At 42.7% G+C, this 21,157-nt stretch overlaps 2 protein-coding genes across 3 annotated transcripts; one reads left to right on the plus strand and one right to left on the minus strand.

Moving 5' to 3' along the window:
• Window positions 1-699: 699 nt before the first annotated feature.
• On the plus strand, window positions 700-7,759 carry tmem47 (transmembrane protein 47). The gene is made up of 4 exons (XM_030727571.1): window positions 700-796; window positions 907-1,134; window positions 5,324-5,464; window positions 5,590-7,759. Exons 2-4 carry the CDS (start codon window positions 909-911, stop codon window positions 5,766-5,768), a joined length of 546 nt encoding a protein of 181 aa, XP_030583431.1. The 5' UTR covers window positions 700-796; window positions 907-908; the 3' UTR covers window positions 5,769-7,759.
• A 33-nt stretch (window positions 7,760-7,792) lies between these two features.
• Window positions 7,793-17,120, minus strand: tab3 (TGF-beta activated kinase 1 (MAP3K7) binding protein 3). Of its 2 annotated transcripts, none has more exons than XM_030727557.1 (7): window positions 16,875-17,120; window positions 16,022-16,193; window positions 14,564-15,782; window positions 13,549-13,709; window positions 12,778-12,871; window positions 10,442-10,525; window positions 7,793-8,696 (listed from the first exon to the last, which is right to left on the minus strand). In XM_030727557.1, the coding sequence occupies exons 2-7, from the start codon at window positions 16,121-16,123 to the stop codon at window positions 8,557-8,559; spliced, it is 1,800 nt and encodes a 599-aa protein (XP_030583417.1). In that variant the 5' UTR covers window positions 16,124-16,193; window positions 16,875-17,120; the 3' UTR covers window positions 7,793-8,556. The 2 variants fall into 2 exon arrangements, with proteins under 2 accessions (XP_030583417.1, XP_030583418.1); XM_030727558.1 differs by lacking the exon at window positions 16,875-17,120 and adding an exon at window positions 16,596-16,750.
• Between the last annotated feature and the right edge of the window lie 4,037 nt (window positions 17,121-21,157).

Below are 21,157 nucleotides of genomic sequence, written 5' to 3' on the forward strand. Positions count from 1 at the left end.
CCACTATCCCTCCTACATGTCCGAACCATCGCACCATCACCAGAAGGACAAAGGCTGGCAAGACAAGAAGTCATTTTTCATTACAACAACAGCAAAGTAATTGTAGTGATTCATACATCATTCCCTGAAAATTTGGTGGCGATATCTTAAATAGTTTAGCAGTTGTGAAGCTTAAAAGTAGCAGGCCTCAAAAGCCCCCCCCCCCCCCCCCCCCAAAAAAAAGCCCAGGAAGCCCTTAAGAGCCCGGTATGAATAGGGTTAACATACAGTTAAAGAATACAGAGTAAAATTAGCCTGCAACAGTAAAATGCTGCATTATCCATAACTCATTTATCAATGCTATTGCGCTGCCTACAGTTTGAACCTGAAACTGTCAGTAATTTTTGATGCTTGTACTGCAGCAAAATCTTTCTGCAAATGAAAGATCTCAGTATGAATACTTTCCCCACTCTAGTTATTTGGTTATTAATGAGAATCACTAGAAAGCCGCCTACAGAGCCACAGTTCTATTCTCAAACACCAGTGAAGAACACACACACACACACACACACACACACACACACACACACACACACACACACACACACACACACACACACACACACACACACAGAGAGAGAGAGCATGTATGTGTGTACTGGCACTAGGACCCAGCAGGTGCAGCACCGTTATTTTAGTGCTCCGCGGAACAGTCCCGTCGGCAGAGCGCTGGATCCACAGCACACACCGTGCAGCAGCGTCCTCTGGGCTCGGGACGCGGAGTGAGCAGAGGCTCGCCACCACACTGCACGAACAAGTGGGGCAATCACAAGTTATACCTGGTTCAAGTTTGTCGACTTGAGGAACAGAACCCACCTTTTTAAAATTGTTTTTCTACAACTGTTTGGTTTTTTAATGATACTTTAGACATGGCTTCATCTGTGAGCGGCACAGAGGAGGTGCGGGTGACGGCGTTGACGCCCCTGAAGTTGGTGGGACTTGTGTGCGTCTTTCTCGCGCTCTGCCTGGATGTCGGGGCCATGTTGAGCCCGGCGTGGGTCACTGCAGATGACCAGTACTACCTGTCCCTGTGGAAATCCTGCTGGAAGCCCGTCAGCTCCGAGGATTGGTCCTGCAACAGCACGCTGGCCACGGGTGAGAAAGACGCGCATGTGCCCACACATACACACTTAACACTGGCTACTGGGATGATGTGCCACCATGTTGGTTGAAAGTTTTAAACCAGTTGGGTGTTGTAGTTTTAAGGGATGCTTCACCCTTCAAATGGCAGGATTGTGGGTGCAGACAGACACCCACGTTCATATTCAAATGGATGTGAGACGCGCAGCTCTCAGGGATAACAAAAGGTCCCTGCAGAGAGTACACTGATGAACCAATCTGTTCTGTGGGTGAGAATTATAAAACATTACCCCAGAGAGTGCTGGATGTTAATTACTTTATAATTAGCTATTGCCTGGTTAATTTAAACTGCTGAACTTTTCTACATGAAATAAGATCGGGAACAGTAGACTGCTCTCCAATTGGGAAATAATCAACTATAGGAAAAAGTTAAGTCTCAAAAGTCTGATTAATAAGGCGCTTTGGTTTTCTATCTAGGCTATTTGACTTTTTTCCCCTAAATCGGTAGAGAATGATGTGGGAATGTTGCCTCGCCAGGAGCGGTCCAGCTGGGGTTTCATTTGGCCTTTTGTTGCGTTCAAAATGAGCCTTTGTGTGGGTTTCTTCACCGGCCAAGGAGCAGGGGCAACTCAGACCAGAGAACTCCCCCGAGATCCAGATGCCTGCAGATTAGTAACCAGGGAAACGAGTGGAACACTTCAGAAATGCCGATTTTCTCTATTAAGAAAACTTCTGTTTTTTTTTATGAAGCCCCCTCATTGAGCTTTTTTTCTGGAAGCATTTCATATTTCCATCACAGCTGCTAATTCAGTGTGTGTGAGAGACAAAGAAAGAGAGAAGCTCTTGGCTGAAATTTCAGAAAGTTGTTCCTAGATCTGCACACTGCGTTGACAAAAAGAAAAAAGAAAACATGGTTTAGGAAAGTATTTGTGGTGTTGTATAAAATATTTAATGGATTTGTAACGCAGTGCAACAGCCCTTCATAACATTTCTAATGCACTGGCCACAGATTGTAGTTAATAAACCATCTTGCAACATAATAAAAGGAAAGTTCTTTTCTTGTAAATCTGGGTAAAGCTTACATTGCTTTATCCTGTTGTACCCCTGAGTCTAACATTTTCTGCCTGTGTTTACTCCTATAATTCATTTTCGCTGTCTCTGACCTGCTCCTGCGTGCTGAGTGGTGAATTGCGTTTTTGTTAGTCTGACAAAATGTTTTCTTTCTGTCTGAGATGAGTAACTGCGGGCCACTCTGGCCCCGTTCCTCCTCTGTCAGCGCAGACAAAGTGCACTTTGGTGCCATATAAAGACACGCAGTCTCTGTGTCAGCTCTCAGCAGCAGCAGCAGCAGCAGCATACCACAGTAAATGCACACAGTGAACTTCCCATTTCCTCAGGCTTGTGCTTGGCTAGGGCTTATTGATTTGAATCCCAGTAATCAGTTTCTAAACCCCACCCCCCCACCCCTCATCAACCCCCGATATTTCCTCAGTGTCATGCTTTGGGTATTAAATAAATCCTGTTAGTCTGAAACAGCAGCTGGCCACTCAGATGTTTTGAACTTGTTCTGCACAGCCTGTGTATGTGTGTGAGCGGGTTTTCTTTAGAGCATAATAATGTGCAGTGTGAGATGGAAAGTAGACATGAGGTATGGCCTCATTACATGCTCAAGTGTTTAAAATATATAGATGCATAGGATATCCTCTCTTTCTGTTTCTGTCTCACACACACACGCACGAATGCACGCACGCACACACACACACACACACACACACACACACACACACACACACACACTTAGGAGCTGTCTGTGGTCAAGTATAAACGGCACAGACTCAACATAGGGTCAGGAATGTGGAACAGTCATGCAGCAACAGCAGTGTGTGTTGATGCCAGTCTGGTGCGAGATGAGGATACGAATGTGGAGTCAGAGTGTGAGCAAGTCCAACTCAGTGAGATGCAATGATGGCAAAGCATATTAATAATGTAATATGTTAGCTATCCCATTCTGGGTGCCTGTCTTCTCTTTATGGGAGATCACAGAACTGTGATGGCCACACACCGGCGGTAGGGAACTCAAAGACACTGAGGACACGAACCTGGAGCCTCTGATTCAAGATCATACTTCTTCAAACAATTCTTCATCCTGCTGCCTCGATAGAGTGAGGCTGAGTTTGTGTGACAGTGAGAGGGAGAGGGAGAGAGACACTTGAGGCACTTCTGTGACACAGATCTTCCACAATTGTCTAAGACAAAGCAACTGAATCTGGGCCTTGAAGGACTTATTTGCTTAACACTTGAGCAGTCCCTGACATCCATACAGGAGACCATAATTAATGCTCAGATTGGATCTTGTGTACTGTATCTCCTTTTCCATCTGTTGTCGTGCGGGGCTCAGATTAATAGTTTGGCACTTCCTGCTCATCAAAGCCTTTAAGCGCTCGAACTCTGGCTGTGTTTCTTGCACAGCGAACAGGATCTGTTCCAATTCTGAGATGAGATGACTTTCTGCATCCTGCTGTTTTCACGAACACGCTGATAAAACTGTCAGTTGCGCGCCGGCTGGGCTGAAGGCACCAAAATGACCTACAGAAGATACAGTATCTCAACAGCGACGGGTCTTTGGCAACTGCAGGTCAAGTCACTGTAACCCTTTTTGCTGCAGCAAGGGGTCAAGCTTTAAGGGGGCCTGGTTGTGAAAGCTGGAGACTGAAGGAAAAGTGGTGCTCTGCTTTTTGTGAGCTCTCTCCAACATCCTGTGGTGACAGGGCCCATTTTTAAACTCTAAATCCTGAGCCATATTTGTTCAGAAGTAGTTGATGTTTGTTTATATTTGAGCTGCTTGGCCCCTGGAATAAGGTTTCCCTCCAACAAGAGTGGGAACTGTATTTTAAGCAGCTTATGTTCCGTCACTTTCTTCTGCTGGTGGATGTTTTGATGATTTTCTGCCTCAATAGAGAGAAAGTATTCTTGGCCATGCTTAATCTTTTTTTTTTTATAATTTCCTTGGCTCCATAATAAACAATACCTTGTACACTTACTAAAAAAAAAAAGAAGAAATAAACTGAAACAGTCAGTGCAAACTTTTCCACCCTCTGTGATATTGAACCACATATACAGAGCCCAATCCCCTTTATGCTTAAATGTTTACCTTTTTCCACCCACTGTACTTTAAATGATTTCCTCCCGTGTAATCAAATGCTTCATCATAATATCCTCCTCCTGTTTACATACAGACCTCCTGTTTCCACAAGTAAACAGTAAAGCTATGAAAGAGACCCTTAATCTCTAAACAATAACATATATTATCTCTCAGCAGTCCTCAGTTAGCGTCCCATGGCTGATTAAAACTCAAAAAAAAAAAAACATAAAAAACATACAGTTTTCTCAGGAACGAGGCAACCAAAAAATATTTTTCAGCTTTTTTTCACAGCCACTTTCTATTTTGCTTCTGCTTTATTTTCATTGTGAAACTTCAACAAGGGTAGAAAGTGAGACTGACAAAGACAGTTATTTACACTCGAGTGTTTCTGGAGCAAATGTGGATGAGATGCTGAGGATGCTGCTGAGCTGGCATCAGCCGACAGGGAGGGATACTCATTATCTGAGTCACCTCACAGAATCACTTTGCCCTTTCTGCTGCACTGGGATCCATTACTGAACTGGTGAAATGTGTGCGTAACCAAGCGTGTGTGCTTCTGTTCTGTTTGCTTCTTGCCAGCCAGAAAGGGCTGCGCTCGGTTTGAGGGTTTGAGGGTCTCTGCATGGGTTCGCATTCTTCATCTGCCACTGGCCAATGGGTCCCTGGTGGCTCACATCAAAACATTATGAGCCATCGCCAGCTTCTCAAAATACGCAGGGGAGCCATCTCAGCCTCTGAACCACAAATAGTTTGTGTTTACACTGTGGCAATTCACCACAAGCTTTAGTGGGTGGATTTTTTTTTTGGAGAGATTGAGTATTGCAATGTTACTGTGGCTAACCACTACGGCCTGTAACCTATTCTACTGCTTCTCTCTTCTTCCCTTTATCCTTCCTCATCATGTCTCTCCACTTTCCTCCTTCCTGTCAGCAGCGCCGACACGGCTCTCCAGAGTAACCTTTTTTTTAGCTACCTGTGTCACTCTCTGTTTCAGTGTAATTTCAGGGTTTTCCTCCCTCACCCTCTCCCTCCTCTCTGCCCCTGTGTTTGTGTTCGTCTCAGACTGGCAGATCGCCACACTGGCTCTGCTGCTGGGGGGGGCAGCCCTCACCCTGCTCGCCTTGCTCGTGGCGCTGCTCTCCCTGTGCTCTGGCTCCAGGAGTCGCTGCTACAAGCCTGTGGCCGTCATGCTTTTCGCTGCAGGTATGTAAAGAAATTCCATTTTATTGAAGGTGCACAGGAAGACCTGAAGGTCCCTTTTGCAGCTTTAATAATGCATCTTTTCATAAGTGTCTGAACTATCTGTTTTTTTTTTTTTTTTTTTGCAGTGGTGCTCCAAGTGTGCAGCTTGGTCCTCTTCCCCATCAAGTTCATAGAGACAGTCAGTCTGAGGATCTATCATGAATTTAACTGGGGATACGGCCTGGCATGGGGATCCACCATCTTCTCTTTCGGAGGTGCCCTCCTTTACTGCCTCAACCCCAAAAACTATGAAGACTACTACTAAAAATATGTAAGACAAGAGGAGAAACCCAGGACTTCACCCAGCTAGTGTCCACAATAGTAATAGGAACTTTGTCTGTTACACATTGCACAAACACAGACTAGAAATAGGGTAAAACAAAAAAACAAATGTTTATTGATATTTTCAGGACTGGAAAAGAGCTCTTGTATTTGATACTGTGAACTTGTTGTTTCAAATGCTATCCTCACTCATTGGACTGAAGCCCAGAGGTTTTGTAGAGATTTGGCGGCAAATCCGGAGATAAAACAGAAACTGGGCAGTTTCATTTGGGAGAGAATGTTGGATAATTCTGCGTCCCCTTTAAGTGTAACTCCAGTAGGTCTTAGATCCTGGACAGAAGGTCTGTTGCGAACAGATGGATTCGCTGGCCCCATACTCGGAGGAACTGATGGGACTAATTAGCCAATCAGAGAAGAGAAGGAAATGTAGAGAGGAAGATGTCCTTTTGAAGCGATATCCTGAGGATGACAAAGTGAGGAAGAGGGGGCACACCTAAAGAATGCAACATGCCATATTTCCCCAGAGATACACAACAACTGGAACCTGGCCAAGATTTCCTCTGCTGCTTGGAGAAAGCACATCATGGAGCTCCTGGACTGATTATATTTTGTTTTTGACCTGCTTGTTTCTATTATAAATAGGTCAGAGAGACTGACAATAAATAAACAGAAGCTACGTAAGACAGTTAAAACATTCCAGAGGCACCTTCCAAATGGGTGAAAGTAAGATTTCCCGGTTAATGATTTGCTTATGAGTCTCTCACACATAACAATGCTCAAACCTTCAGGCACTGATGTAGAAGCTGTGGTCAAAAAGTTCTGAAAACAAATTTATAAATTCAAAAGCATTCCCTGAATTTAATTTGGCCATTCACAAAGTTGCATTCTCTGACACGTCCAGACGGCTTCCAGCGTGGCTATTTTTAGATTGCGTCCAGGAAGTCCAGTTGTGACCTCCTGAACTGTGCACTCTGTGATTTCACCAGACTGCAAACTTGTGATAAGAGCAAACCTCAACTGCTGTTTCAATGTGAACCTTTTGTAGGGAGGACCAACGCTGGTTGTAAGAGCAGGATCTCCAGCTACAGCTGAGCAGTCGAGCCCACGGTTCCCAAACCTGAAGGGAGAGTGTCGGCTGTTTCGGTTGTACCAAAAAAATTTCTGCACACCGCCTAGAACGCTTGCCAGATTTGCATCCGTGCAACTTTGACCACTTCCTGAAAATAAAAATGAAATTCAAGGATCACTGTTTTGACACACTGTAGTAGATCCAGCACCAATCTCAGAGGCGCACAAGATCTAAAAAAAAATAGCAGTCAAGCTGAAAATAGTCCAGAGGTGTATGAGAATGTCACCTTGAACACGAGATCAGCCAAGCCTTTGACTTTTATAGACCTGCTGTCAGAACTTTTTTGATCACACTTCAGCTGTCAAAATACCCAGTTATACCTGCTTTTTGAGGAAATTGTATATCTAAGTTATGCAGTTTACATAATAATTATATTCATTTTAAGCACAGCAGTTGGGAGATGGCAAATGACCATGTCTACTGAGCGTGCGAGCATGTCTGCATGATCATACCACCCAGCATGTGCTCACAGACCTACCCATGTGATGCCTCCTTATCTTCCCACTCAGTAGGAAATGTGAATGCTCTCAATAGGCACCATTAAAAATACATCTGCTTTTCCATAGTGAGGCTATAGCAGGAACATTTTCTGTAGTTGAAAAAAGGCAGTACTTAGTTTTTGCCTCAGTTAAGGTCCATAATATTAGTACTTAAGGGAATACCAGAATGCAATGTGCTGTGTATTAGTGCGATACGGACCATGAGCTAGACGTGCTGTGGTAATAGCCATCTTCTTAAATCTCATTTATGGTGGTCATGAACTTCTGTGACTCCTGCCTGCAACATTAAAGTGAGTGAGTGTGTGCATGCGTTTACAGTTCCCACTGGTTTGATTAACACAATAAACATGTAGAAAAAAAAAGTGTGTTTGTTTAATTTAGGAAGAAGGGACATCTGCGATCAATAAACTATGCACCTGTGCATGGTCACATCACATAGAATCAGCTCTTTTATTAAGTACAGCAAGTTGAGGCATTTGCACAGAAAATCAACATTTGTTGAACACATAATACAGGGTGGTAATAATATGCATAAAAGTACCAGGAATATACTCATATGCAAGTGTCTTTAGTGTTCTTTCAGTGAAATGAGCTCTAATACAGAGCCAGATACAGTGTAAAGTCTACATTTCGCATTAGTCACAACTCATATCATTGCTTTCATTGTTCCACTGTCAGAAAAGGAGAGTTGGAGGTCCTGGGTAAAAGAAGTGCCTCCAATTTTAGTTCAGGAATTTGCACAGTGTAAACAGGGCAGTCACTTGTTCTGCATGGAATGTTCGCCAGGTAAACCACAGCTCCTCCTCCTCAATCCTTAGACCGCTTTGACCTTTCTGAAGCTGGTCTCGCCCTCTGTCAGAGCCACAGTGCTCTCATGCATCTGCCATGAGAGACTCCATCTATCCTAAAAAAGATTTATCATCCACCAAAAAAATCAAAGGTCAAAGTGCACAGGAGTAGGGGACCAGAGCAGGACAAGAGGGATAAGTGGCTCTTCCTCAGCAGGTAGTAGGGACTTATATAATGATTGATTGGGTAAGACCTCTAGACAGATTCTGCAGATTGTAGAGGGGTGCGGCTTATAGTATCCAAGGATTTGCAAGGGTTGGGCCAGGAGTGGGCAATACAGCACAGTGCTAAGTTCAGGTGTAGCGTGGCATCTCGCACTGTTCACAGCGGTTTAGTGCAGGGTGGTTGAGGAAGGTGCAGCTTTCACAGTTCCACTGGGCGCCTTCAAAGTCCTCGTCCCTCTGGGGCACTGGCTTGGAGGCCTGCTCCCCTTCTGACAGGCAAAAAACAAAGATAAGTAAATTAAAAGGGAGTGTCAACTGGTAAAGCATGTGCACCAATTATGTAAAAGTCATGAACTCAGAGCTGTATTTAAACATCGATCATTCAAAGGTGAATGTTTGACAGAAATGTGCTTTCATTAAAGAGCAAACCAAATTGTAAATCTGTGACCTCCTCCTAGACAATCAGGAGTTGAGCAACCAAGCTTGCCACACAGGTACAGGTGCTGGTCATAAAATTAGAATATCATGAAAAAGTTGATTTATTTCAGTAATTCCATTCAAAAAGTGAAACTTTTGGAATTACTGAAATAAATCAACTTTTTCATGATATTCTAATTTTATGACCAGCACCTGTAAGCTACATATCATTTTAATTTCACAACAACACCTAATTTATACATCTGGGGCAAAAATGAGACCTCTGCCTGCCCCCTCTGTTCAGCGAGAGAAACCCTAGAATATTTCCTCAGCAGCTACCCAAAAGCGCTATCGCTGGCCTAATGACCAAGTTCTTAAGGCAGTTGCTGAGAGCATTGCCTGTGCCATTATCAACAAGGGACACAGAAAACCAAATCAAATTCCTCAGACTGAAGAGAAGCCCCATAGACTACCTAGGGCAAGATCGGGCCTCCTCACCACTGCAATTGATCGAAACCTGAAGTAGACATTGGCAAGCAGCTGAAGTTTCCAGACAGAATATAATCAACACAGCTGTGAGCAGATATGATCATTGAGTTAGATTCTACCAAGCAACTGATCATTCTGGAACTGACAGAGCTCTGGGAGGAGCGCACAGAGGAGGCAAATGAGAGGAATTGCGACAAATTCAAGGAGCTAGTGGAAGAGTGCAGGGGACGAGGATGGTGCACTCGCTGTGAGCCTTTGGAGGTGGGCTGCAGAGGATTTGCAGGGCGATCACTCTGCAGAGTCTGCAGACTCCTGGGCATTACCAGAGAAGCAAAGAGGAAGACCATATGAGCTGTAACAGGCTGCAGAGAAAGCCCCGAGGTGGCTTTTGATCAAGAGGGCAGAACCATGGCTGAATGCTACTGAGACACAGGCCAGAGCTTGATCATCGTGGGTTGGGCAACCTGTCTGATTTGATGAAGGATCTGAAACACCCCATGACCCCACGTCAAATCACTGATGTGTTCCAGCACATCCGTAGGACGGATTGTTCCAGCACATCCGTAGGATGTAATTTACATCCACAAAAGTTCAGTTATAGCTGATATATAATGACATCATCATATTTCCAGGCAACCACCCAGTAGCAGTCTAAAACAATGTGTTTTTAGCCTTTAGGCACCTAAAACACCTTATGAAAAGCATTCTGTAGTTTTAGGTTCATGGCAGTAACATCTCATTTATAGCCACAAAAGTTGAATTACATATGATCTACTGTCACGTAGTCATGTTGCCTAGCAAGCACCTAGCAATGGGCTAAAATGACACATTTTTAGCATTTATGCACATACAACACTTTATAAAAAAATGTTATTTTTATATATATATATATATATATATATATATATATATATATATATATATATATATATATAGTATTTTAATTTCGCAGCTAAAAAAAAATGAACAGGCTAAACAACACTACAGCATCTGAAAGCATCTGAATGGTCTTTCTTGTGATTCTACACTGTGTGACAGGTTATTCTTTTCTTTACACATAATTATAGAAAAATCATTTTCTTGCTCTAACATCTACAACAGTGCTTACCTTTTTTCCCAGCTTTGGGTGGCACTACAGGACCAGGCTGAATATTGTCATAAAAATTGTTCATTGCTTTGGGATCAAACTTCCCTGTGGAGGAAAGCAGAAATCAGAGACAAGTTTAGTTTGTTTAGCATCGCATCTTCCAGCCAGATGTGGAATGAGTCTTGCTTCCATCTGATCTTGAGCCTTGTGTCTGACTTTGGCTGCATTCAAATGTCTGCATGGGCAAAAAAAAAAAAAAAAAAAAAAGAGAAAGAAAAGAAAAAGGCAGCACATAGCTAGTTGTCAAAAACACAAACTCTGCTCAGTTTTTCAACAATTTAATGTCCAATTAAACACTTGGAAGCAGATATGAATGTTAGCCTAATTAACTGGTTTACTGTGTTATCCTACAATGGGATGATGAAATCTTTGTTGCTGTAATAATCTGTTGACAAATAATTAGTGTTTTACCATCTAAAACCCTGAAATTCATGGATCTATTACTCAAATTGACCTTTTGGGGTTCTGTTTCATATTTACATTAGTACCTGAAGCTCCAACCTATGCATGTTTTTCTAATGCAGGGCTACTTCTGGTGACCCCACACAATCACAGAAAAACATGTGAAGTGAAGAACAACATGAAATAAAGAAGTCCAAATAAGATTTATGACAACATGGGATTTCATTGCCTACATAGAGGAGGACAAGAATAGTTTATCATCAAAAAGAACAAAACAGCTATCAGCCAAGACTAGCCAGAATCAGTTTTTCTGCAAGCAAATTCCTCAAGTGTATGAAAGAAGAGGCTTCAAGAAGACACAAAAACCATTCAAGCAAATTATGCCTGTACACCGTGTTTGTCACAAGGACCACAGTAACACCATTTTCAGCGTGCTCTTACATCCTTCCATTTGTCTATTTTCCCAAATAACTGAGAATCCCTATTCAAAAACGCAGGTTAGAGCCCAAATATTTATAAGGTCGTCAAAAACAAATGGTTATTTACAACTTTGTCATTAATAATTTTCGGATCTAAATACATTTTACTGCACAAGACTGACATTATGGAGAGAAAAATAAAAATCAAAGCAAGTCATATTTACGGTTTAAATTGTAAAAAAATCAAAAACAAGTATGCAAACAAGTGAGAGTTTACGTTGATGTAAAATGTTAGTGTCTTGTCAGAATAACTGTATCCTTAATTTTTAACATTTCACAACAGCAAGAATCTATTGTTTTCCACACAAAGGTCACAAAGGACAAGATAGTGCATGATGTGACATGAATAACATGTAGTAAAATAAAACAGTTACATGTATGCTAAAGTTTGTCTTGCATTAATGGTAATAATATTCTTTTGTTATAAAATTTGGTATCAGAAATTGTTGGTTTTTTAATGGCACTAGTACATGGTAAATGGACTAGTTCTTATAAAAGTGCTTTTCTACTCTAGCTGAGCACTCAAAGTACTTTATACAATAATTTGCATTTACCCATTCACACACAAGTGCTTTCTATTTCACATTCAAACACATTCATACTCCGATGGCTGCATCAGTATCTTGCTCAAGGATACTTTGGCATGCAGAGTGGAGCAGCCAGGAATCGAACCACCAACCTTTATATTAGTAGATGACCTGCTCTACCTCCTGAGCTCACAAGGCCAACCTTTACTTTATGGTAAGTGTAATCAAAAAACTTTGCATCCACAGAAACACAATTAAAGTGCCATGAAGTGTGATGTAGCAGCATCAAACTGTGGGGGCTGCTCTCTGCAGCATGCCTTGCAAGATAAACATAGCAAAATACAAATGAATCCTGAAGGAAACTCTGCTACAGTCTTCAAGATAACTGACATCAGAAGGATTATTGTCCAGGAAGACTGCTGCTTGAATGTTTAGTGGTACTGGGCTGATTGCAAGTAAATTGGTCACACTCCTGAGCCTGCTGCCAGAAACACCGTTTCAGATTCCAACATCATCACTCCTGGTAAACAGATAAAGGATTGGAACTAATGTCCACACGTTGTGTTTAGGGTAAATGTTTCTTTTTATCAATTGCATAACAACAAGAATCGTATACCAGCGAAATACCGCACATGGACCATGGTGAGAGTCATGTATGGATCATCGTGGGTCCTGCAACTGACCAGCCAGTCATTTTAGAACACTGCATCTATATGCGCTGCAGTGGATACTCATTCATCATTTTGGACCCAACACTGTCTGCTTCAGGGCTTGGCTCTTTCAAGATCAATGCTTTCAAATAAATCAGAGGCACACTTCAAAGGTTTGTGTAGGAATGCGTGTGTGTGTGTGTGTGTGTGTGTGTGTGTGTGTGTGTGTGTGTGTATACCTCTAGACTGCAGCAGATCTGTCTCCTTCAGTGTACAGTCAATATCAATCTGAAGCTGTCTGTTCTGACTCCGTAGTCGGGTCATCTCTTCAGGCTGCATACAGAGCAAACACACAACCCAGTCTGATTAGACCAAAAAACAAAGGACTTAAATCCTCTCATACTCCAGTTTCATGTTTCTTACTAGTGAAATGAGCCCATTTTTTAACATCACACTGACAGTGTGGGTCATGATTTTTGAACATTCAAATAGTCATTAAATATACATTTTACCAGATTTTTACCAGCAATTGACGGGATGTAACAGACAACTATCACCAAAAGGTGGTAGTAATACACTATAACACCACAAAAACAGAGGGAAGCTACTAACTGCCATGTGTTGAACCAGTAAAGCATGTGTGGCATGGTGAAAACCATTGCACAAACAAGACAAACATGCACAGACAAGGTCTACTGTAGCTGTGAAAAGTCCTTCAAAACATAAACAAAAATTAAATCTTGTGAAAACTCTGCAAGGTAAGCTTGACTAAAGTCAGCAGTTAACTATGCACAGTCATGTGAGAATGGCCGGGGGTGGGGATATCTTTGGAGAATAATTAAGTACTTCCCAGTGAATACTGAATTGTATTTTTCAACCCCATACTGTAATTTACAATGGCAAAAAACATTAACTAAAAATCACTGATGTCACAGCTTGCATTTATACCTTTCGCCAGTGAAGCAGTAAAGAAAGATTACATGTAAGACAAGCACATGTTCAGCCCTTACTCGGGGTATAAGACTGGTGGAGTTCACTCGTCGAAAGCGTCTTTGAAGGGCATCATATTCCATGTTGTTAACATCAGCCTTCAGCTGCTCTAGTTTCTGCCTCTCCAGCAGCAGTTCCTTCATCAGACGCTCCATCCTCGCCCGCTGGTGGAGCAGGAGAGCTGAAGGAAAACACACCAAACTAAAATGAAACCAAAAAAAAAGCTACAAACAAACAAGCAAACAAAAACCCCAACAAAACAAAAACCACAGTGCTCTGCTGCTACTCCAATCCAATATATAGGCCTTAAAGTGATATCAAAGTACAGTGCCTGTAAAGACTAAAAACACATGAAAGCACTACGATATGTACATGGCACACAAATTAAAGATCAATGTGCAGACATATGCTGACTTAAAAAAAAAAAAAAGCCTGATGATCACCAGTTTAACAATACGTGGACAACAAAAATACTTAAAGATGGCAATCAAGCACAAAATAGTCAAACACAGTTTCATACAGAGGAGGGGACGGGGGGATTTATCCCCTTTATGATTTTGGGAAGGGGGTAATTCCCCCCATCAAACTGCAGAGCACTTGATTGCCAGGCACTGTGCCGGGTTGAGGTCCTCTCGCGCCAGCCTGAGAACTTTACCTGTTCATTATCACCACAATTAGCAACTGGGTGTGGCCATTTTGGTTCACAATGCGCTAAAGTGATTTTGCAGTTGCCCTGTTCTTAGTGGGGACAGCTCAACAATACCAAAGTGACCCCACCCAATAGTGTCCCCGAATAAATTTTATGCAAACTTATGGGAAACCCTGGAACAACATTTATAGGGCTGGACAGCAGCTACACTGTCCAAATAAAGACAGTAGCATAGGTTGTTGGATCATCCAAAATCTATGATGGGTGAGATTAACTAGTGCAAAACATAGAAATAAAAGTTTATGAATATTAAAATTTAAAGTTTTGTTTGGCTAACACAAAGAGGGACACCCTTGCATAGTAAATGATGGAGAAGAATACCTTACCTTGTGTGTAGGCATAGTCATCAGAGCCTGAGCTTGAACGTCTGGGCATTGGTTGAAACTGACTTGTGACAGTCCCTGGTAGAGCAGAGATGGGCAGGATTGGTGCAGGGGCAGCATTGTGAGCTCCTTGGTCTACTATGTTGAGAAGAGATTCCGTTTCCACCACAGGTGGGGAGCTTGGTGGCCTCTGAGCCTGGCCTCCTGGGGACACTTTGATTTTGAATGTATAGGCTGGCTGCCCTGGTTGAGGGGAGGAGGCAGGCCGAGGTCTTGCAGGACCTGGCATGTATACTCCATGGTGGTACGCTGCTGGAGTTCCACTCATTGTGATGCCCCTCGAAGGTGAGCTTGGTGAAGGACTGGTAGACATGTAAAGTGCTCCCTGGGGGTGAGGAGTGTGCACAGGTGAGTTGCTGCGTGGCCGTGGACCCTCCAGAGTAATCTCTATCTGGTTCTTAAGGGAACTTTTTGGTTGGTAAGGCCTGTAAACGGAAGGCTGTTGTTGGGGTGGTTGCTGGTGATGGTAGGGCATGCTAGGAAGGGTTGGGGAGCTAATAGGGAGGAAGACATACTGCTGGTGCTGGGGTTGTAGCTGAGGTTGTGGTTGGGGCTGTGCTTGGACCTGATGCTGTGGGGAGCTGTAAGGTGAGCCATATGTGGGAGTACTGTAGGGGGACTGCTGATAGACAGATGCACCTGAGGAGGACCAAGGTGCTGGCTGTGGGCTTTGAGACGGTGAGGGACGAATAGCGTAGTGCCCAGGAGGGATCTGCAGAGCCTGTGGGACGTTGGGTATACTTTGCGAAAGAGTGACTGTTATAGGGTTCATTGTGTAACGTGGAACTGGGGAATATGTGGGAGACATGCCTGGCATTGTGGGTGGAGGGGTGGGAGTGTTCGCTGAGCGGCTCTGATCATTCATAAGAAAAGGATTGAATCCAGGGGAAGGAGCCATGTTGGCAGGAGCTGACAGTGGCTCAGGGTAGCTGGGTCGATGCGGTTCGAGGTGACTGTCACTGGTGCTGTGCACTAGGGAGCGCCCTACACCCGCACCTGCTCCTCCATTTGATTTGCTTGCGTCTGGGTAGCCCAAGCTAATGTGTAGCATATGATTTCGGTTTAGCCGCCCCTCCTCTGGACTGGGATGGAAATCGCCATACAGGTATCTGTTACTCTCCTGAGCCAGCAGGTGGCAGCAGAGATCCAGGTTATTGTTGTTCTGAGGCAGAAATGGAGCGTGATCAGTAAGTATCAATGTTCTGATCATAATTATCAGGTTAAGAGCTCATCTGGTTATCTTACTATCCAGAACATCACAGGAGATAATGCTGGAATAAGCACAAACACCCCATGATATCTTAAAATATAAATTATAATAACCTTCAACCCAAGTAAAGAGCCCAAAGCTTTTCAGAGCACATGTAGTCATGCACATGCACTGTGCTTGTGCGTGCATACCTGCAGAAGGCACTGTGACACTACCCCCTCAGGGATCTCCGGGAAACGCTGCTTGAGGTCCTGCAGGACGTGGTAGTCGAGCTGAGATCCTCCCTGCGCCATCCTGAGCCAACACAGAGGGTCAACGAGCCCAGAGCTGCAAATGCCGAAATAACCGATCTCGTCTCATCCCCTGAAGACGCATGCAGAGATTAGAGACAAAACAAGAAACGTCAGGGGAATTCCTGCAATAATCCCATCAGGACTGTTGGCCTGCCAAACGACTGTCACACACCCTAGTATGTGTCAGCAATAATCTTAACGCACTTATCAATTAAGCAGTCTTTGAGTGGCATGTCATATTGTTCACTGAAAACAAAGAAATACAGTTTATCCGTTAAGGGAAAAAAACACGGCTCTGTGCGGTATTTATTCCCATTAGCACATGCGTGCTAAGTAGCGACACGGCTGTCAGTCCTGTTGTTTGTTTTCCCATTACTGTTGCACCAAGCAACGACGACATACCATCGCTAGCTAGCAGGCTAGTTACCAGCATCAGCTAGCCTCCGTACATCACTCACACAAACAACCGCACCTGTGCGCCGTAGAGGTACGACCAGCGAGAGCGCTGCCACTCCTGCAAGACTCTCCGTTGTCACCTGTCACTAACTGAGCGACGCAAACCACTAAACCAGCCATGCATTTAAAGAAGATTAACTTAATTCAACCTCCTGTCAGCTAAACATGCTAATGCTAACCCTAGCTCGGTCCGGCTGGCTGGTCAGCTGTCACAAGTCTGGGTGTTGATGGATTAGCTAGCTAACTATGCTAAAGTCAGCGAGCGTTAGCCACTAAACGGCTCCATGAATCTTACCATACGTTAAGCGTCTCCCGCATGTCTCGGACTGTAGCTGAGTCCCGAGGGATAGCTGTGATATTTCTGAAAAGGTGCGCCGACGTTTTCCGTTTTCTTGTTCTGGCTAAATAACTTGTGCTTTTGCATTCCAGCGCCAGGCCCGTGCCGCTGAAGTGCAGAAGTACTAACAGAATAGCCCGTCTATCGCGATAATGTCAGATTTTCCCGGACCAGGAAGTTGTTTAATCGACGTGATGGGCGCTGTCAATAGTGCGCATGTGTGCATACGTGCGTGCTAAACTGCTTTTAGTGTTTTTCTGTGTCATAGAGACACAAATGCCTCTCCAATAATAGCTTATTTCCTGTAAAACCTGCGTCAGTCAACAACCCTGATATTTGTCTATTCAACCTTTATGAGTATCTCCCCATTTCCATAGGCATCTATCTATCTATCTATCTATCTGCATATTTCTTACTCATATATGGGGGGACAATACGTTTTCGTTTCGACAATACGTTACAAAACCCAGTGCTGTGAAAAGTATTTGCCCCTTCCTGATTTCTTAGTTTTTTTGCACATTTGTCACAGTTACATGTTTCAGATCATCAAAAAACGTAATATATAAAGGTAACCTGGATAATTACAAAATGAAGATTTTAAATGATTTAATTTATTAAGAGGAAAATGCTATCCAAACCCACCTGGCCAAGAAAAAGTGTTTTTTTTTTTTGTTTTTTTTCCACATAGGGCCAGAACAGCATCTAGCAGAATAACATAATGGTGGTAGTAGTGTGATGGTCTGGGGCTGCTTTGCTGCCTCAGGACTTGGATGACTGTAAGTGATGGAGCCATTGATTCTGCTTGCTACTAGAAAATCGTGAAGGAGAATGTCCAGCCATCAGTTCATTCCCTGAAGCTCAAGCGCACTTGGGTTATGCAACAGGACAATTATCTGAAACACACCAGCAAGTCCACCTCTGATTGGCTAAAAAATCAAAATGAAAGTTTTGGAGTGTCATAGTCAAAGTCTGGACTTGGTATGATCTTAAACAGGTTGTTCTTGCTCAAAAACCCTCTAATGTGGCTGAATTAAAACAATTTTGCAAAGAAGAATAGGCCATAGGGTTCCACAACCAGTTATTAGTTGTAGGGGGCAATTTCACATAGGGTCAAATAGGTTTGAATAGCTCAGGACAGAAAACAGGTGTGTGAATGAGAGGGAGGCAGGTGGAAAGGTGAAGCTGCAAGGAGTAGGGGGGTAGTGAAGGTGGATGAGTAAATACCTGGAGGTCAATGATCCAAAGCAATGGACAGTGCACAAGGTGAAGAAGAAAGTCCAGGCAGGGTGGTGATGGGTGATTTGTGACAGAAGGATAGCAGCAAGAATGAAGGGGAAGATTTAGAAGATGGTAGTGAGACTGGTTATGATGTATGGTTTGGAGATGGTGGCAATTACAAAAAGACAGGTGGCTGAGCTGAACATTACGATTAGAAATGAGTACATCAGAGGAACAGCTCAGGTTGAGCAGTCTGGAGACAAAGTCAAACAGGCAAGGCTGAGATGCTTTGGACATGTGCAGAGGAGGGAAAGCAGATATATTGGATAAAGGATACTGAATATGGATCTGCCAGGCAGGAGGAAAAGAGGAAGACCTCAGAGGAGACTTATGGATATAGTGACGGAGGACATGCACAGGGTTTGCGCTCGGGATAAGGTGAGATGGAGGTAGATCTACTCACAATCTGATCACAATGTAAATATTTACATAAAGGCTTTCTATGACTGGAGGAATATATATATATATATATATATATATATATATCTGTCACCGACTCATATAATTATTTGTTGCCCTTTTTGGCGTCATTTTAAAATCAGGATTTATCAGAGGCATTTGTTCATCTGCTTACACTAGGGGGCAGTGAGAGACACTCACATTCTGCATCCACACTTGAGTGACACAAACAGGAAGACACTTGATGAAGGTCTCTAAAGGAAAATGTACACAGAGTTTTAACTTGTTTAACTGCTGAGGAGGATACAGCTTATGATTTCAGTTAATAAAAGTAAACCCTGAAAAAATCTGTGCACGACTATGGGCATGCGACCAACTGTTGACTGGTTAAAAAACTGGTGCACCATTATGGATAGCACCATAATAACCATACCTTGGAGGGTTGTCACTAAGCCGGTGCTTATATCTTTGCACCATTAGTTTGTTGCTCTACAAATCTGCATCTGATAATTCAGCGGTCAGATGACTGAATTCTTTTAAAGACACGGCCTAATTTTAACTTTGGGCTGTTTTGAAGCATTATTATGGACAGTTTCAAAAAACACTTTTGATATAGTTTAAAACCATATTAACCTACTGTTATTTGTATATAATGTTAACCTCATCTACTAATTATGTATTTCAGGAGAGAAACTGTTAAAAAAAAGTACGCTGTAGGGTGTACTGCATGTTGTCTAATTATTCTAATTTAGAAACATGGGGTCATGAGCTAAATAATAAACCTCTTGTTCATCAGAAAACAACAAAAACATCTGTTCATTTCTGAGCAGATAAAGGCTTGGTCTGTCCTTTCCGGACCACCTAATTTGATCTCATTTAACTGTGTATAGCTGGATAAAAGACAGAGGCAACACAGAGTTCATGTTCTACAGTACATTGCCAAGCCTGGTCAGAACACAGCAAATGCTTCTAAAAATGCAAACATACAGATCACTGCTTTGCGTCTAGTCTGTTGCACATGAACAGCAGACTTTGTTTTTCCTTAAACTGCAAGGCAGGCAGTCTCATTCCAACTGCCACACTATGTCATAATTGCATGTCATTAGACTGATTTGTTTGCTCAGGAAAAAGGGACCGCTTCACTTTAATAAGCACACAGTGATGATGATTTGTTTTGGCACAAAACGCCAAATACAGTCCATTTAAATACTATCAACACACAGAATGAGAACACACAGACAGTGTAACATGGATGGGCTTCATCATGACTGAGTGTCAAAGGAAGATTCTGCATGTGAGGCACGAATGGGAAGAATCAGAGAGGCATTGCAGTGAATTTTAATGGCCTGAAAAACTGTTGTACTTCCTGCTTGGTATCAGCTGGTGAATCAGCTGGTCAATTACTGACCAAAAAAGGCATAAAAGATTTGACCTGTTTTTGTTGTTGTTGTTTATTTTGCTATGCCCATGAGTATGTGGTGGTTGCCTATTTCAGTCAGTCTTTGATGACTGCTTGGTTATGCGGTCTGATATTTACTGACATAAGTTATTAGTGGCTTCACTAAAGGTGTAGACAGGTGTCTCCGTTCACCAGCACATGACACAGTTTTGACCTGCTGAGCCACTTTCCAGGGGCTTCAGTATGAGGGCACGGGCTGTACCACTGCAAAATATCCATAGGGGAGTCAGGGTTGTGCTGCAGCAGCTGATGCTAAGGCCCAGTGTGACTCAGGTTAGCTGTCCTTGCAGTGCTGATTACTTGTCACAGCTGTGGTGCTATTTAAAGCAGTCCCCTTGTTGTCCCTAATGCCCCACTGGACTCGGAAACAGAGGACTGAGGCTGCCCCGAGAGCTCACAGAACAGACCCCCAACTTAACTAATGCCTTAATCTGGGCAGAAAGTGCCAAGAGCAACTCAAAAATGTTGTTTTTCTTATTTATTTATTTGTATAATTTAATTAAGTGTGAAAATGGTTAGAATTTCATCATACAACATTCAAATCCAATGTTGTATCAGTAAATCCATGGGTCCACTTAAATGGATATATCAATTAAAGTCAAATATGAGACACAGACACAACAATACAAAGATTTATGCCTGTTTGAAGAAGAGCAGTGACTTTGGCAAGCTGTTTTTACATTACATTAAACTCACTATGTTTTGTTTCTACTTTGGGGACTTTTGTTGTATTTGTCAGCACCTGATGGGTTTATGCAAGGACTTTCAAACAGTCATAATGTTCTTTCATCAAAATGAACCCTGATCTTTTCCCTTTTTTCCAGGTTTCTTTTCCAGTTGTGCTGTGACTCTCAGGTTTCACTTCTAAGTGTAACATTAGCCAGAGCTTTGACCCTCCTGTTGGGAGGTTTCTAGAATCTCAACACCTCTAACATAATGTAAGACAGTCTGATTATTAAAATCATGCAACTTTTTCGTTTTGACAATTACCCAACATTTTTTGGTGTTTCCAAAACATTGATATTAAAACACAAAAAAAAAATAATAATAATAATCCAGCAGAATGATTAACAGAGCTTTCTGTGTGAAATCTCTCAAAAACTGT

This window comes from Archocentrus centrarchus, chromosome 4, assembly GCF_007364275.1.
Source record: "Archocentrus centrarchus isolate MPI-CPG fArcCen1 chromosome 4, fArcCen1, whole genome shotgun sequence".
Taxonomy (NCBI): Eukaryota; Metazoa; Chordata; class Actinopteri; order Cichliformes; family Cichlidae; genus Archocentrus; species Archocentrus centrarchus.

Excerpts from the sequence above, each read along its gene's own strand:
- tab3 (XM_030727557.1), bottom strand. The coding sequence starts at position 16,123 with ATGGCGCAGGGAGGATCTCAGCTCGACTACCACGTCCTGCAGGACCTC. Across the intron at positions 15,783-16,021 it reads TGTCACAGTGCCTTCTGCAG|AACAACAATAACCTGGATCT; the intron begins GTATGCACGCAC and ends TTTCTGCCTCAG. Across the intron at positions 12,872-13,548 it reads CCACCAGTCTTATACCCCGA|CCTGAAGAGATGACCCGACT; the intron begins GTAAGGGCTGAA and ends CTCTGTATGCAG.
- tmem47 (XM_030727571.1), top strand. The coding sequence starts at position 909 with ATGGCTTCATCTGTGAGCGGCACAGAGGAGGTGCGGGTGACGGCGTTG. Across the intron at positions 1,135-5,323 it reads CAACAGCACGCTGGCCACGG|ACTGGCAGATCGCCACACTG; the intron begins GTGAGAAAGACG and ends TGTTCGTCTCAG. Across the intron at positions 5,465-5,589 it reads CGTCATGCTTTTCGCTGCAG|TGGTGCTCCAAGTGTGCAGC; the intron begins GTATGTAAAGAA and ends TTTTTTTTGCAG.